The following is a 14,772-nucleotide window of genomic DNA, read 5'->3' as shown; positions in this document are numbered from 1 at the left end:
GGGATTTTTTTCGACTTGCAGAAAATTTTGAATGTTAACCTATGTACATATATATATACACAGAAAATGTGAATAGAATATTATTTAATATTTATTGTTATTTGTCCAACTTGCGGAAAAAAAAACTTTTATAGTGGATGATGATGTGGACAAGTAATACAAAATTCAAAGAAGAAACCACTTGAGACCCTTTATAAGACTGAAAATTTGGAACTATGGGTCAAAGCAAGATGGACACATGATTCTACAAAAAAACTTACGAAAGAGGGTCAACGCGTAGGAAACTTTTTTTAATAATATTTCATTCATGTTTCTTCTTCTCAAAGTACCTTTACAACAAGGATGGAAAAAGAAAAAGAAGAATATGAAAGAAAGATACAAGAAATGGCAAAACAAACGATCATGAAACTTAAGAACTTAGATCCATACAATTCAATGAATGTCAACGATGAATTTAGTTGACTCCAACCATCGATATGTAAAATACAAATAATTCAATTGATCAAGTGTATTGTCTGATGAAACGGTCCATTTTTAACTTAGAGAAATATTGAAGAGTGAAGTTCAAGTTGGCATTTCAACAGTGAAATTTTTCAACGGGTCCTTCCACATTTCTAACACATATTTTGTTGTATTCTTTTCGTTATTCTCCTTCTCGCCAAGTTTACCTCTAAATGAAATTGTTAATTCTACTAGGTTTTTTAGTTTTAATATAATCAACGATCCGTGTCGTGCGCGGAGTAAAGTATTTTATAAAATATCTATTATATATGTATATGTATTTACATATACAATGCATTTAGAGAAAAAGACCAAAATATCACTAAATCAAATTTTTGTTCCCAAACTAGCACTCAAGGCCAAAAGTCACAAAAATAGCATTCAAGGGGTTGGTTTAGGGTTAAGAATTTAGGGTTTAGGGTTTAGAGTTTAGGTTTTAGGGTTTAGAGTTGAAAAGTGAGGTTTTGGGGATAAGATTTCAAATTTTGAAAAATAAAAAAATTTAAATTTTTCAAAAGATAAAATGCTATTTTGGTCATTTTAGTTTTTGAATGCTATTTTTGTGATACAAACTTAGAAATATGCTATTTTGGAGATTTGCCCATGCATTTATTTCATATCAAGTATATATATATATATATAAGATATCATAATTTATTTATTTTTTGTAAGAAGAGTTTAAGACATCCTAATATATTGATTAAAACCCATAAGGCAAATATTTAGGAAGTAAAGGCTAATTTGATTCTGCAGTGAAAATGATGTAGAAACTAAAGTTGATTTATTTTTCAAAAAAAAAAAAACTAGAGTTGATTTCTTTCTTTTTTTAGATTTGACTTTTTCTAATAGTAGGCCAAAGAGAGAGATCAAATGGAGACTCTCTAGCTCTTAAAATTGTACAATAATACCTAAATCAAGAACTGATGTGACTCAGTTACCTAAAACAAGCTGTGAATAAATTTATAGAAACAAATCATGATTCAATATAAATTTATAGAAACAAATATTTATTATTAAGGTTTTCTACCCATATGATTTTATTAACATTTTTATATTTTCTGTTACAAAAAAAATTAAACCATTAATCACAAAATTTCAATGTGAGATTTTTTCAATGCAAATTTTGAAAATTAAGATATTAAGGCCTCAATATTTTTTCAAAGCAAATTTTTAAATTAATATAAAAAACATTTCAGTGTGATATTTATATATTTTTATATGGTATATAGTTTAATTTAAACGATGTTAAAATAGATATTTAATATGAATACCTATCAAATGACACTTCATATTCATATTATAATCATTTGTATCTTGTTATAAGAAAAGCATATTAAACCACTGATCACAAAAATTTTAATGTGGGACTTTAGACATTTTTAGTAATTTATGGTCGTTTTAAAAATTTAAAATATAATATACGAGAAAAATTCGATTATTTATTATATAGTTAGTGTGATTATTTAATTTCTTTAAAAGATAAAATTAAAAAAAAGGAGAGAAGATACAAATACCGTCCTTTGAAGACACGAAAAAAATAATGAATTAGGTTTTTCAATCAAGCGCCATAATTGTTTTCTTAACAGAGCCGTATTGAAATCCGAAAAATATTTAAACCCAAATCTTCTTCATCTTTGTCAATGCAAAATTTGTCCCAAAATTTTCAATGCATGCCTCTTACATTTCCATTGATTTGGTGTTATTCGACAAAAAAGCTCTAAGAGATATCAGTTTAGATTTTCATGCTAGACTCCAATGATTATTGGATTAATCTATCATATTTTAACTGAGCTTTGCCAACACTTACGGCTGCTCCAAGCGATAAGTTTTTTAAATTATGACCATACATCTAAAATAAAATAAAAAGTTATTATAGTTAAGTGTGAGAGAATCACATAACAAATATATTTTTCTCATCTAAAATGTGTAGGGAAAATCTTTTTATTTATCCAAATTTTTTAGCAACTAACAATTGTTTCCATGTTTCGTAATTGATTTCTTATAGAAAACCATGTTTTCATTTTTTATCTTATTTTATTTTCTTACCTGTAAAATCTAAGTTTATATTAATTTTCTATATGCTTATAATGTTTTGTAAAAAAAGCTGCCCAAAGCCGGGTTTTTTTTTCTCAAGTGGGCCAACTCTGAATAAGTAGACTAAATAACAAAAATATGGAAAGTGTAAAGTAAAATAATTGATTATGGGTTTTAGAGTTTGTAGAAATTTTTAAAGAAAATAAGATGAAGGCGTTTTCTTAATTAATATTCCCTTTACTGATGAGAAAATTTTAAAAATACCTTTTTGAAAATTGATAGCATCAAACTCATGACAAGTCTCTTGCAAAGACTATATTGCAAATTTTGAAAATTGATAGCATAGATCTCAATTTTTATGCTATTCATTAAATTTAGGTTGACCGTCAGATTTAAACCTTAAATAATAAAAGTATTATTTGCGTACGAAAAAGATTGACTAAAATTTTGAATAGGATATAGCTAAATAACAAAAGATATACACATAGGCGTGCAGACCGCACCTCGATTTGTTATTCGATATTTTATTTTTAGCTGTAATTAATTCACTTTATTTAACAATAAACTGCCTATGGTCCAAATTTGTAAAAAATATATTATGGATTATACTAACTACCGTAGTTACTCTACAATTTTCGAGGTGCCGCCATCAGTTCTTTTCTTTTGTTTTTGTTTTTGTTTTTAAAGTAAATTATTTTTTATTTGTAAAAGTATGCAAACTCAAATTTATATTCTAATTAATATCTTTTATTTTTATTTCTGTAATTTATTTGAAACGAGCCGACCAAAATTTCTAGTTTTAAATTTTTAATTTAAATTTAATTATGAATTAGTTTAATTTGACGTGGTTTATCAACCCATTTCTTTTTGTATTTTGAATATCTTAAAGTATATTTGGATTTGTTTTTAGTTTGTAACATAATTTAAATAGCGTGTGAACTGAATCATACATGCAAAAAAATCTGAACCGAACCAAAACTAAAATTTATAAATACTTAAATGAAATTTAAATCTATAAATCTGAATATCCAAAACTAAAATAGACCCATATACAAAATCTGAATGCCTACCTCTTATCATATTGACTATATACATTTTATTATTTGACGTCATATTATAACATCGTATTAGTATGGCATGTCATCGAGATTAGAAGTAAGAAAAATATATTTTAATCACTATAATGTTTACTTTAAATACCGTTAGAGCATCTCCAATGTAACTCTATTTTTTCCTCTATAATTTACACAAAAATAGAGTAACTCTATTATAGTGTAACTTTTGCTCCAATGGTGTTACTCTATAATAGAGTTACTCTATTATAGAGTGAAATATAGAGGAATGTCATATTTTACTCTATATTTGGAGTGAAAAAGTGACATTCCTCTATATTTCACTCTATAATAGAGTAATTCTATTATAGAGTAACACCATTGGAGTAAAAGTTACACTATAATAGAGTTACTCTATTTTTGTGTAAATTATAGAGGAAAAAATAGAGTGCCCTTGGAGATGGTCTTACTGAGTGCCTTCTCGTTATTTAGTTACGTTTGTATAAAATCCTTGCACAACGAATTGATCATTTTATGTAATTAATCAAGAAAGGCAGACCCTTTTGCTTTAGTCAAACGAAAGTACTTGAAGTTTCAGTTTCGTTTAAGTTTAACAATTCACGATTTAAAGACCTTTCTCAAAAAAAAAACAATTCAAGTACTTCCAGTTATAGTTTTGACTAAGGGTCTGACTGGTTCAAACGCAGCGGTTGCGGTTGCGGCTGCGGGCGTTTGCGGATGTGGGTGGTTACGATTTCTAGCGGTTTTAAGAGATTTGTACGACTGGTTCTGCGGTTAGAAATTGGTGCGTTTGCGGGATACTTATGACTGGTTAACTACCAAATACTACAGCGGTTAAATAATAAATTAACAATATTTATATTTTATAATTATAAAAATATCAAAATCATAATATTATAATAAATATGTAAATTATATTTTCAAAGTTATAGTTTTAAATTTTTTAAATTATAGAAAATATTTTTATTTTAAAATTTTATAATATTAATTAAAATATAACAGATATATTTTAGTATTTTTATAATTCCATTTTAAAAATTTTATTTTTATTTTTGTATTTATATGGTTTTTTTAAAAAAAAGAAAAAAAAATTATCCTCCCGCAACCGCCCGCAACCGCAAACGCTAGCTGGAACCAGCTTTTGATTTTAAGAGGTTCGGAGCGGTTTGAAGCGATTTGTAGCGGTTTGTATGATTGTTTCAAAACGCTGTCAACCGCTACCAATCGCAAAAGCTGCGTTTGCGGGTGGTAGCGGGAAAACCAATCAAGCTCTAAATATTTAACCTCAAGAAATAATTATCGAGGGAGAAAATATAAAACAATTTCACATATTGGGTATTAATCATCCAAAATAGTATTAAAGGTTTAGTGAGTAATTAATTATAATGGCCAAGTTGGGTTATATAAACAAATTCATTTGGGAAGTTGCCTCTTGATCAAATGAAGATCTACTGTTTTAAAACATCATCATATGTACGAAAGCATTTTTTAGAAAAAAATATTACTTATATTCCCCTTCTGAACATCATGTACAGAACTGTTTACCTTCTTAGAGCAACATTATTGTTATCTCAAAACAAGTATTTCAGCAAAATAGTATATAATAAAAATTTAAATTTCTGAAAGAATTTAAACCATCAATAAATAGATAATAAATGGACATGTGGTTTTAGTACTTCTAGCTGGTTTCTCATGAGTTCTCATATGAAAACCTCATGACTACTCTCTTTCCGATTTTTTTTTTAATTTTTGTATTTATTTTAAATGTGAGATACAATAGCCTTCTACATACTCTCATAAGATATACTCTTACGAACGAAGTTCTACCGTCTGCAACTTTATCCATGTGAACAGTATAATCTACATAAGACATGAACACAGTCAAAGTTAAACATCGCTTATGGCCCTTTAAATTTTACAAATAATTTACATAACCCCCAAAATTTGTTTTAAGAAAACTATCAAAACATTTTTAAAATTATCTATTGCTTTAAAATTTTTAGAGCCGGCCATACACATATGTCATGAGCTTTGGCTTAGAACCGACCTTTAGAATTATCAGAAGTTTTAAATAAGCATGCCAAAAGGGTACTTCCGAGGTTTGAATCCTTGGCATGGCACCCTTGAAACATTAATCATCTAAATCTCAAACAAAAATATTTTTCACGTTAAGTAACTCATTTTTCTTTTGAAAACGTAACTCATTTTGTCAATAACACTATTTGGGTAAGCCGTTATAAATATCACGTAATTATCTTACGGTAAACAAGAATTAAGCAATTTACTGGCTTTTATAAAGCATATTTAAGTAGAAGGGATAATTAACTCATGACCACTTCAAATTTTACTCCCGTTAATGGTTGGCCACTTTTTCTTATTGACAAACGAGATGTCTCTCGTAGGTGGTACGATTTTGTTTCCTAGCTTTGATTTACAGGATGACGAGTTATCTACCAATCGAACAGTATCATTGGACTACACCACCTTGATTTATTTCTCTTTTGAAATATCTTTTTTTTTCCTTTTTTCCTTGCTAAAACTGAAAAGATTCTGAAAGATTTTTTTTGTTGGTTATATAAACATTGTTTTTTGTTAAAGGGTTTTTATATAACATTGTCATTCTTAATAACTGCCAAATTTCTTTGTAAAATTCATATATATAATCATGATGAATGCATTCGCTCCTTGTCATTAACCTTTAGATCTGATCGAGATCTGTTCTTTCGTTAAGCTTCAAGTTGGCGTTCCCTGTCGTCTTCTCTACGACTTCGCCGTCTCCGGTTTGTAGACAAGAAAATAAATTGTTCCTTTGATCTCCCGGATCTTGCTGCTTTGGTTTATAAATTGTTTGGGCCATTCACTATAGGAGGTTTCTAGACTCGATGGTTTGATTAAGTTTGTCTCCATCGTTCTGTCTCTCCAAGGTTCTCAAGTCTACATGCAATCGGTTCTATCTGCCTTCTGGATCTGTTTTTTATTGTTTTTGATGTTTCTAGATGTTAGCTTGTGCTGTAGTTATCTCTCGGTCTGGTTTGATGTTTAATATTGTGTCCCTCATGTGGGTTTCTGTTTCCGGGGATGTAAGTCTAATCCGCCGGACTTGTATACCGGGATTGCATGTAATCGCCGGTCTGTAACTTGGTGTTGATGTTAATATAATCATCTTTAGTGTTAAAAAAAAAAAAATCATGATGAATGTAGTCTCACAACAAACTTTCTGTCTCTTTCACAACGACTGCACATTTTATTTGATTTTTATAATTGAAAGTCGTGTTAATGTATGAGTTTAGAAGTGGTCGTTCACACGGCGATACCAGTCTCCTAAATAGTGCTGAAAATTTTAATCAAAATTCTCAGGCTCGGCCGCTGACGAGACAGATGCATATTTTTGAAACGTGCCACATACCAATTAATATATTTTATAAGATATATATATAATTATCAATTAATCCAAAATCTTTATAAAAATGAAAATATTTTTATTATTTATCAATTTTTATATAAATACTATATTATATATAGATAGATATATTATCTAAAATTTTATATATTTTTAAATAGGTATTTCCCCTTATTTTATAGTATTTAAAATATTTTAATAAAAATATTTTTGTTAAAATATTTTTTTAAATAATTATGATATGCAGATCTCGCGGATTATTTACAAATTCAACAAACGGATGTAAGTGTACTAATTTTTTTACAAATTATACATTTTTTTTTTTTGATAAAAACTACTAATGCACAGTAGGATAGAACAAGTGAGCGGATTTACTCCGCTTCCCAGCACTACTTGTAAAACATCTTCATCTCAAGTCCTCTTTGAATAAGTCAAAAGTCTTCGTTTCCTTAGTTTTTAATAATTAAAAATAATATATAATTGCGGCATTCACGTGCTTGTCTTTCTTATATTCTTTTTATAAAGAAATAGCATCGAATGTATGTATATATGTATTTTGTTTTAGTTTAACATGTGTCCATATATATATATGGACATAACAGGAACAAAAGCCATATAACTTTTTTTCTCATTTTCTCCTTATAGATAAAACTTGTGAAGCTTCAAAAGCTGATCTACATATCGGAAGTTAAAAGTTTTGAGTTGTGAAAGTAATGGCAATAAAAGAGAGATCATTAGAGGAGACACCAACATGGGCTGTTGCTGTTGTTTGCTTCGTTCTTCTTTTCATCTCTATCATGATCGAATATTTCTTGCACTTTATTGGTCACGTACGTATATATATTTTCCTATATGTTTCCATCTTTATATTATCCAAAGTATTCATTTATCTCCTTTTTTTTTTGCTCTTCTCCAAGTGATAGTTTCATTATATATAGCCTTCAAAACTTATTACATCATCTGTCTTTTTTATTTACTTGAAAATCCAAATATGGACGTTTCTTTTTTTTAAAAAAAAAATCTTAATATGTGTAGTGGTTTAAAAAGAAGCACAAAAAGGCTTTATATGAAGCTCTTGAAAAGGTTAAAGCAGGCAAGTTTACTATTCTATAAAGATTTTATCATAAATTTGGATGTCATTTTGTATCACAATCTGATCAAGTTTCTATTTGAGTTTACAAACTAACTTTTGTTTTTTCTTCTTGGTTTCTGGTGAAAATAGAATTGATGCTACTGGGATTCATATCGCTTCTACTTGTTGTATTGCAAACACCAGTCTCCCAAATTTGCATCCCAGAAAAAATTGCTGCGACTTGGCATCCTTGTAGTAGCCACCAAGAGAGCACTAAGTATGGTAAAGATTATATCGATGATGGTCGCAAAATTCTTGAAGACTATGACTCCAACGACTTTTATAGTCCTCGTCGAAGTTTAGCCACCAAGGGTTATGACAAATGCGCAGAAAAGGCATGTTTTATATTTTAATTATTACTTTGATCTTTTTCTTTCTTTATGCTTGAAAATACTGTTAGTGTTTTTATTTATTTTAGTTGTGAATTACTATTTGCAGGGGAAAGTAGCATTAGTATCTGCATATGGTATCCACCAATTGCATATATTCATCTTCGTGCTCGCTGTTTTTCATATTCTCTACTGCATTATAACCTATGCTTTGGGAAAAACCAAGGTACATGATATTTTTCGTACCTTTTTCACACGTGCATGTACATATGTAATTATGTATGTCTTTAATCTTGTGATGTAAATATGCAGATGAAGAAATGGAAATCATGGGAGAGAGAGACCAAAACAATTGAGTACCAATATGCCAATGGTATGCACAAACATATTAATTAGCTATTTTCTCACCGCCATAAACTTCTTTTGGCAGTAATCAAAGAAAGCAAAAACAAAAACGAGTATTTTTCGGATTAAATATTTTCGTCGGTGTTTAACTTTGGCAAAACGTTAAAACATCGTGATCACTTATCACTCTGATTTGTTTATTCATCCATATCTCTCACGTTCGTATTTTTTTTTATTGAATTATATAATCAGACTTATGAGTAGAATATTCAATGACAACAGGCTTTTTGTTTGACATATAAATGAACAATTTAACACAGGAAAGTACCATCACTTTTCAAGTAATTATATTTATATGTGTTCTGTCCTCTTATTTAATTCATTTAAATTCAATGATTGTTTTAAATATTGTAGATCCAGAGAGGTTCAGATTTGCAAGAGATACATCATTTGGACGTAGACATTTGAATGTATGGAGCAAGTCTTCCTCTACCCTCTGGATTGTAAGTTTTCATTTATATATTCTCCTTAAATTTTCCTTCATGTATTCCTGTAATTTGGTTTTAATTACAAAAAAGTAATGGATAAATTGTGGGCATGCAGACATGTTTCTTTAGACAGTTCTTTGGATCAGTGACTAAAGTGGATTATCTTACTCTAAGACATGGCTTCATAATGGTAAGTTACTTTTACTATATATTTATTTATCTATGGAATCGAATTTTTAATTTTGAAACTTGTTGAATGGGTGCAGGCGCATTTGCCAGCAGGAAGTGGAGCTCGTTTTGATTTTCAAAAATACATTCAAAGATCTTTGGAAGAAGATTTCAAAGTTGTTGTCGGTATAAGGTTGGCCCCTTCTTTATGTCAATCAAACTCATTGATATTTTCTTTCAATTATCTAATTTTCCATGATATATTATAAATTTCTTATTAAATAAGTTATTATGTGTGAATGGAACTGCAGCCCAGTGATATGGTGCATTGCTGTCTTGTTCATATTGACTAATACACATGGTTGGTCCTAATTCTTTATAATTTCATTTAAGTAGTTAAGCAAATGTCATTTAAGTAATGACATAAACTTCTGTTTGCTTTTCAAATTATAATAGGATGGGGTTCCTATTTTTGGCTACCTTTCCTCCCTTTGGTTGTAAGTAATTACAGACACAATACTTCAAACTTTCAATTGGTCTTGTTATGAAGTTGTGATGGAAACATATATGATTAATGATATTAACTATATGGTTGGTTTGTTTAATGAATTTAAGGTGATATTAATAGTAGGAGCAAAACTTCAAGTGATAATATCGAAATTAGGATTGAGGATTCAAGATAAAGGAGATGTGGTTAAAGGAGCTCCTGTGGTTGAACCGGGTGATGATCTCTTTTGGTTTGGTCGTCCTCGTTTCATTCTCTTCCTCATTCACTTGGTTCTTTTCACGGTATAACTAATTTAATTAATCATATATATGTTTTTGTGTATTTTTGAATTATGGTTTTCTAAAAAGTATATTTTTATGTATTTTTCTTACAGAATGCATTTCAACTGGCTTTCTTCGTTTGGAGCACTGTGAGGAACAACCCATCTCTTCTGAAAACAAAAAAAAAATCATTTAAAATGGTGTTTTCAATAATTTAACTGGTTATGGTTTTGGTATTGATTTTGCAGTACGAGTTCACACTCAAGAACTGCTTCCACCACAAAACAGAAGATATAGCAATCAGGATCACCATGGGGTTTGTTAACTCCTCAAGAAGTTTTTTTTTTGTCATCCTCAAGAAGTTATATATTAAGTATGTGTCGTATCTCTTTACTCAAAACTTGTTCTTGTTGTATATGACAGGGTATTGATACAAGTTCTATGCAGCTACATCACTCTACCTCTGTATGCTCTTGTGACTCAGGTATATAATCTAAAATTGCTAAATTTGTATGTTTGATACAATCATGTACAATATAAATATCATATGATTAATTTTCATTTTAGTAGTGAGTCGATAAAACTCTAGCCTCGAAAATATACATAATTTGGATTTGTTTTGGTATCATGTCAACAATGTTTAGACATTTTTCAAGCTTAAAAACCAACTGTAATGCACTAGATTGATACATATATAGTTCATTCTTATGTCTCAAGTAGTCTATGTAGGATGATTCTCTAACAGTAAACCGTAACTGCAGATGGGAACTTCAATGAGGCCGACCATATTTAACGACAAGGTAGCCAATGCATTGAAAAAATGGCACCACACGGCCAAGAAACAGACCAAACATGGACACTCAGGGTCAAACACACCTCACTCAAGTCGCCCCACCACACCAACACATGGCATGTCACCGGTGCATCTCCTCCACAACTATCGTAACCGCAGCCTTGACCAACAAACCAGCTTCACAGCCTCTCCTTCTCCTCCTAGATACTCTGATTTTGGCGGAAACTATCAAAACCACGGCCTTGATCAAACAAGCTCTACTGCCTCTCCTTCTCCTCCTAGATTCTCTGATTTTGGCGGCCACGGCCATGGACATCAGCAATTCTTTGATCCTGAATCTCAGAATATCTCTAGTCACCGTGGGATCACAGATTCTGATAACAGCAATAGTCATCATCCCCATGCTGACGTAGCTAGTCCTATTATAGAAGAGAGAGAGATTACTGAGCATGTCAAGGTTGATTTTTCGGAGTTTACTTTCAAGAAGTGATATGAGTTCTATACTTTACCTGTTTGTTCATTCTTTGTAAAAGATATAAACATTGAAATGAACACTTTCTTGTTTTATATTTAGCTGTCAGCACACAAATCAAAAATTTCTATAACATCAAATCATTTTGAAAGACATTTTGAACCCTACAAGTTTAGTCTTTGCTTTTGTTATGTTCTTAGCCTTCAAACCTGTACGTTTTGGGTTCTGGGCTCAGTCAATTCTTCTTCTAAGGTAAATTGATCTCGATGGATCTTCTATTACATTTTAGACTGGGGCACAGCACCAAATTGTGGACAAGTGCTCTTGAAGTGGACCAAAAGGATTGATGTCTCGAAAATGATGCTTTGTAAGTTAAACACTATCAAAGTCCCTTACACTGACTGGGACAAGCTTGAGCAGTCCTATACAACTAAGCCTTGACTGGCCTCTCTTCCTTTCCCTACCTAATCAAATTTTTTAAAAGTTTATGTTTTCTTTTAACATTAAAATATTGCGGTATCCGGTTATTAAATCGGATTTATATAATATGTTTGTTTGTCCATTTTTTAGAAAAAAAAATTGTTTCAAAAAAATACATTTTTTATATTTTCAATACATTAATTAATGAAAAATTGTATTTTTTAAAAAATACAATTGTGTTTAATAAAATCTTATTAATTAAAAGTTATTGGAAATAGTTAATTAAGAACAATAATGTATTGGAAAATGTTTTTTTAATCAGTGTAAAAAAACTATAATATGGATCTATATGCGGATTGCTAAGTTTTTCAAAGTTTGATAAAGGCAAATGTTAAACTTTGTCAAACTTCGATAAAAATTTACTCCACATCTTTTGTCACATTAACAGCTCGTAAGATGACGCTAGACTGCCATATCCGGTTATTAAATTGGATATATATAATATGTTTATTTGCGGCTATTATTTGATCCTATTATTTATTCTTATAATGTGATTTGCTAAGTTTTTCAAAGTTTGACAAACGCAAATGTTAAAATTTGTCAAACTGCAGAAAAGTTTTAATCCACAACTTTTGTCACATTGACAACTCGTAAGATGACGCTGGATAAGAAACAGAGAGGGCTCGTCCCAGAGACAGTGTCACCTCATTGAAGATAATTAAGTTCCTTTGCTTTTATTTTTCTATACATTTGTCATTCTTTAGCAAAGTTTTAATCCACAGCCTTTGTCACATATCTAGGTCATTAACAACTCGTAGGATGATGCTGGATACGAAGCATGGAAAAGCCATTCTTTGTGAAAATGAGTTCTCATTAGATGAATTGTGAAATTTCGCCTGATGGTGATGAAGCTGAGTTCCCTTGCACTAAATTTTACTAAGTTATACAGTTTTCTTTTTCTTCTCGTATAAAGTTGCATAAGTCTCTTGTTTGTTTGGTTGTTTGTTTTTGTTTAAACAATGATCAAGCACCGGTTGTTATACCGATTTTAACTCTTTTGATTGCTTATATTAAGGAACTACAAATTTTCAAAGTTTTACTTAACCAATCACAAAATTTAAAGAGGTAAATAGATATTTATACTCTTAAGGTTAACTAATATAGACTTAAGATTTAGATTTGTGCGGTGATGTTTTGGAGGTTCGGGTTTAGATTTTAAAAAATAAGTACTTAAAATTTAAAAAAATAATTCAAATTATATAAAAATTTGAATTTAAAAACGTAAAATTCGAAACTATAAAAAATTACTATTATTCTTTTAAAGAATTATTTATATTTATAAATCTATAAAGTGAGGGTACAAGAGTCTTTTGCCTCGTTAATGAAAATTTCATACTTTAGAAATTTGTAAAAACGTCCATCTATTGAAGGTAAACATGAAAAATAGTTCAAAAATGAGATAAAAGTAGAACTCACCCCATTATACTTTCATTTATAAATTTAATTAATTATTTATTAATATATAAATAAATAAAATTAAAAATGAAATAATAAACTCAAAATATTTAAAATATTTCAAAAAAAACAAAATTATTTTTTGGAAGCATTTTAAAAAAAAAATCTAAGTATACATTCATAAATATGTAGGATATCTTCCTCAATTTGTAAAAACAATTCATGAATTCATTTATAAACGTGTGATTAGAATTTTTGAATGTAACTTGTATGTATATTTAATATTTTTTTCATAAATATATATGACATCCTCCTGAATTTTATTTATATACATAAAATATGTAGAATATATTTATATAATTAAGATATCAAATTCCAAAAAGTTTTCATATAACTTTATGAAGATATTATGCATATTTGAGAATATCTTACTTTATATATATAATTTAAATTCATTAAGGTATTCGTAAATAGATTATAAAATCAGTTTGGCATGAATATTGGCTATCCATTTAGATTCGAGTTGTTCTTTTCAGGTATAATTTTTTTTTGAAAGTAGGCATGCTTGAATAATATAAGTTTATGTGTGGGTTTTAAGTTGGATCCTTCTGGATCTGAATGAGTTCGGTTCTGATGTATAGAAACCTATAAATATCTAAATAATAAATGTATCTGAAACATGTTCAGATATTTGTACAAAAAATAATTATATTACTTGATTCGGTCCATGTCTTTTGAATAAAATTAGTTTTATCACGATGCATCTAGAATATATAACATTAATTATGAAAAAAAAATATCAATATATAAAAATGTAAGAACCAATATCCACACGGATGCGCGGATCAATCTCTAGTATAATTTAAATTCATTAAGGTATTCATAAATATATATTCATCAATATCTTTCAAAACATATATTTAGAAATGCATTCCTAAAATTTATGAAGATATTATACATATTTATCAATAGTCTCTTACATTTTAAAATATATTATACTTAGAAATATGTTAGGATAAAAAAAAAATATTTTATCACATATACAAAGCATAAGAGTCGCAAAATATTTATTAAAGAGGTAAAAAAATAAATACATAACTTTAGATTTAGATTTGAAGAGTGGAGTTTGTGTGTGGGGTTTAAGATTTAAAAATAATAATTTATATTTAAAATTTATATTTAAATTTAAAATAATTTTAAAAATAGTTTCAAAAAGAAACTTTGGATTTCAAAACATAAAATAAAAAGAGAATTAAAAATAATGAAAAACAAAGTTTTCAATTGAAAAGGTATTTTTGAAAAAAAAAAAAGAAAACAGAGTATTTTTATTATTTATTTATTTATATTTATACATCCATAGAGTAATGGTACAAGAGTATTTTACCATTTTAATG

General features: G+C 28.9%; 1 protein-coding gene across 2 annotated transcripts; it reads left to right on the top strand.

The window, feature by feature from the left end:
* Positions 1-4,771: 4,771 nt before the first annotated feature.
* LOC103857848 (MLO-like protein 12) lies at positions 4,772-14,456 on the top strand. 2 transcript variants are annotated; one of them, XM_009135094.3, is made up of 15 exons: positions 4,776-7,838; positions 8,044-8,101; positions 8,231-8,475; positions 8,579-8,695; positions 8,782-8,842; positions 9,229-9,317; positions 9,418-9,492; positions 9,569-9,663; positions 9,782-9,831; positions 9,927-9,967; positions 10,086-10,259; positions 10,352-10,387; positions 10,487-10,554; positions 10,662-10,722; positions 11,000-14,456. In XM_009135094.3, exons 1-15 carry the CDS (start codon positions 7,722-7,724, stop codon positions 11,519-11,521), a joined length of 1,809 nt encoding a protein of 602 aa, XP_009133342.1. In that variant the 5' UTR covers positions 4,776-7,721; the 3' UTR covers positions 11,522-14,456. The 2 variants fall into 2 exon arrangements, with proteins under 2 accessions (XP_009133344.1, XP_009133342.1); XM_009135096.3 differs by lacking the exon at positions 8,044-8,101 and having other exon boundaries at positions 4,772-7,838.
* Positions 14,457-14,772: the final 316 nt, after the last annotated feature.

Source organism: Brassica rapa, chromosome A03 (genome assembly GCF_000309985.2).
Source record: "Brassica rapa cultivar Chiifu-401-42 chromosome A03, CAAS_Brap_v3.01, whole genome shotgun sequence".
NCBI lineage: Eukaryota > Viridiplantae > Streptophyta > Magnoliopsida > Brassicales > Brassicaceae > Brassica > Brassica rapa.
The sequence above is the reverse complement of the archived record's forward strand: the minus strand, read 5'-3'. Positions and strand labels throughout refer to the sequence as shown.

Bases quoted from the DNA above. Each gene is read 5' to 3' on its own strand.
- LOC103857848 (XM_009135094.3), top strand. From the start codon at position 7,722: ATGGCAATAAAAGAGAGATCATTAGAGGAGACACCAACATGGGCTGTT. The intron at 8,696-8,781 runs GTACATGATATT...GTAAATATGCAG, and splicing joins ATGCTTTGGGAAAAACCAAG to ATGAAGAAATGGAAATCATG. The intron at 9,318-9,417 runs GTAAGTTTTCAT...GTGGGCATGCAG, and splicing joins CTTCCTCTACCCTCTGGATT to ACATGTTTCTTTAGACAGTT.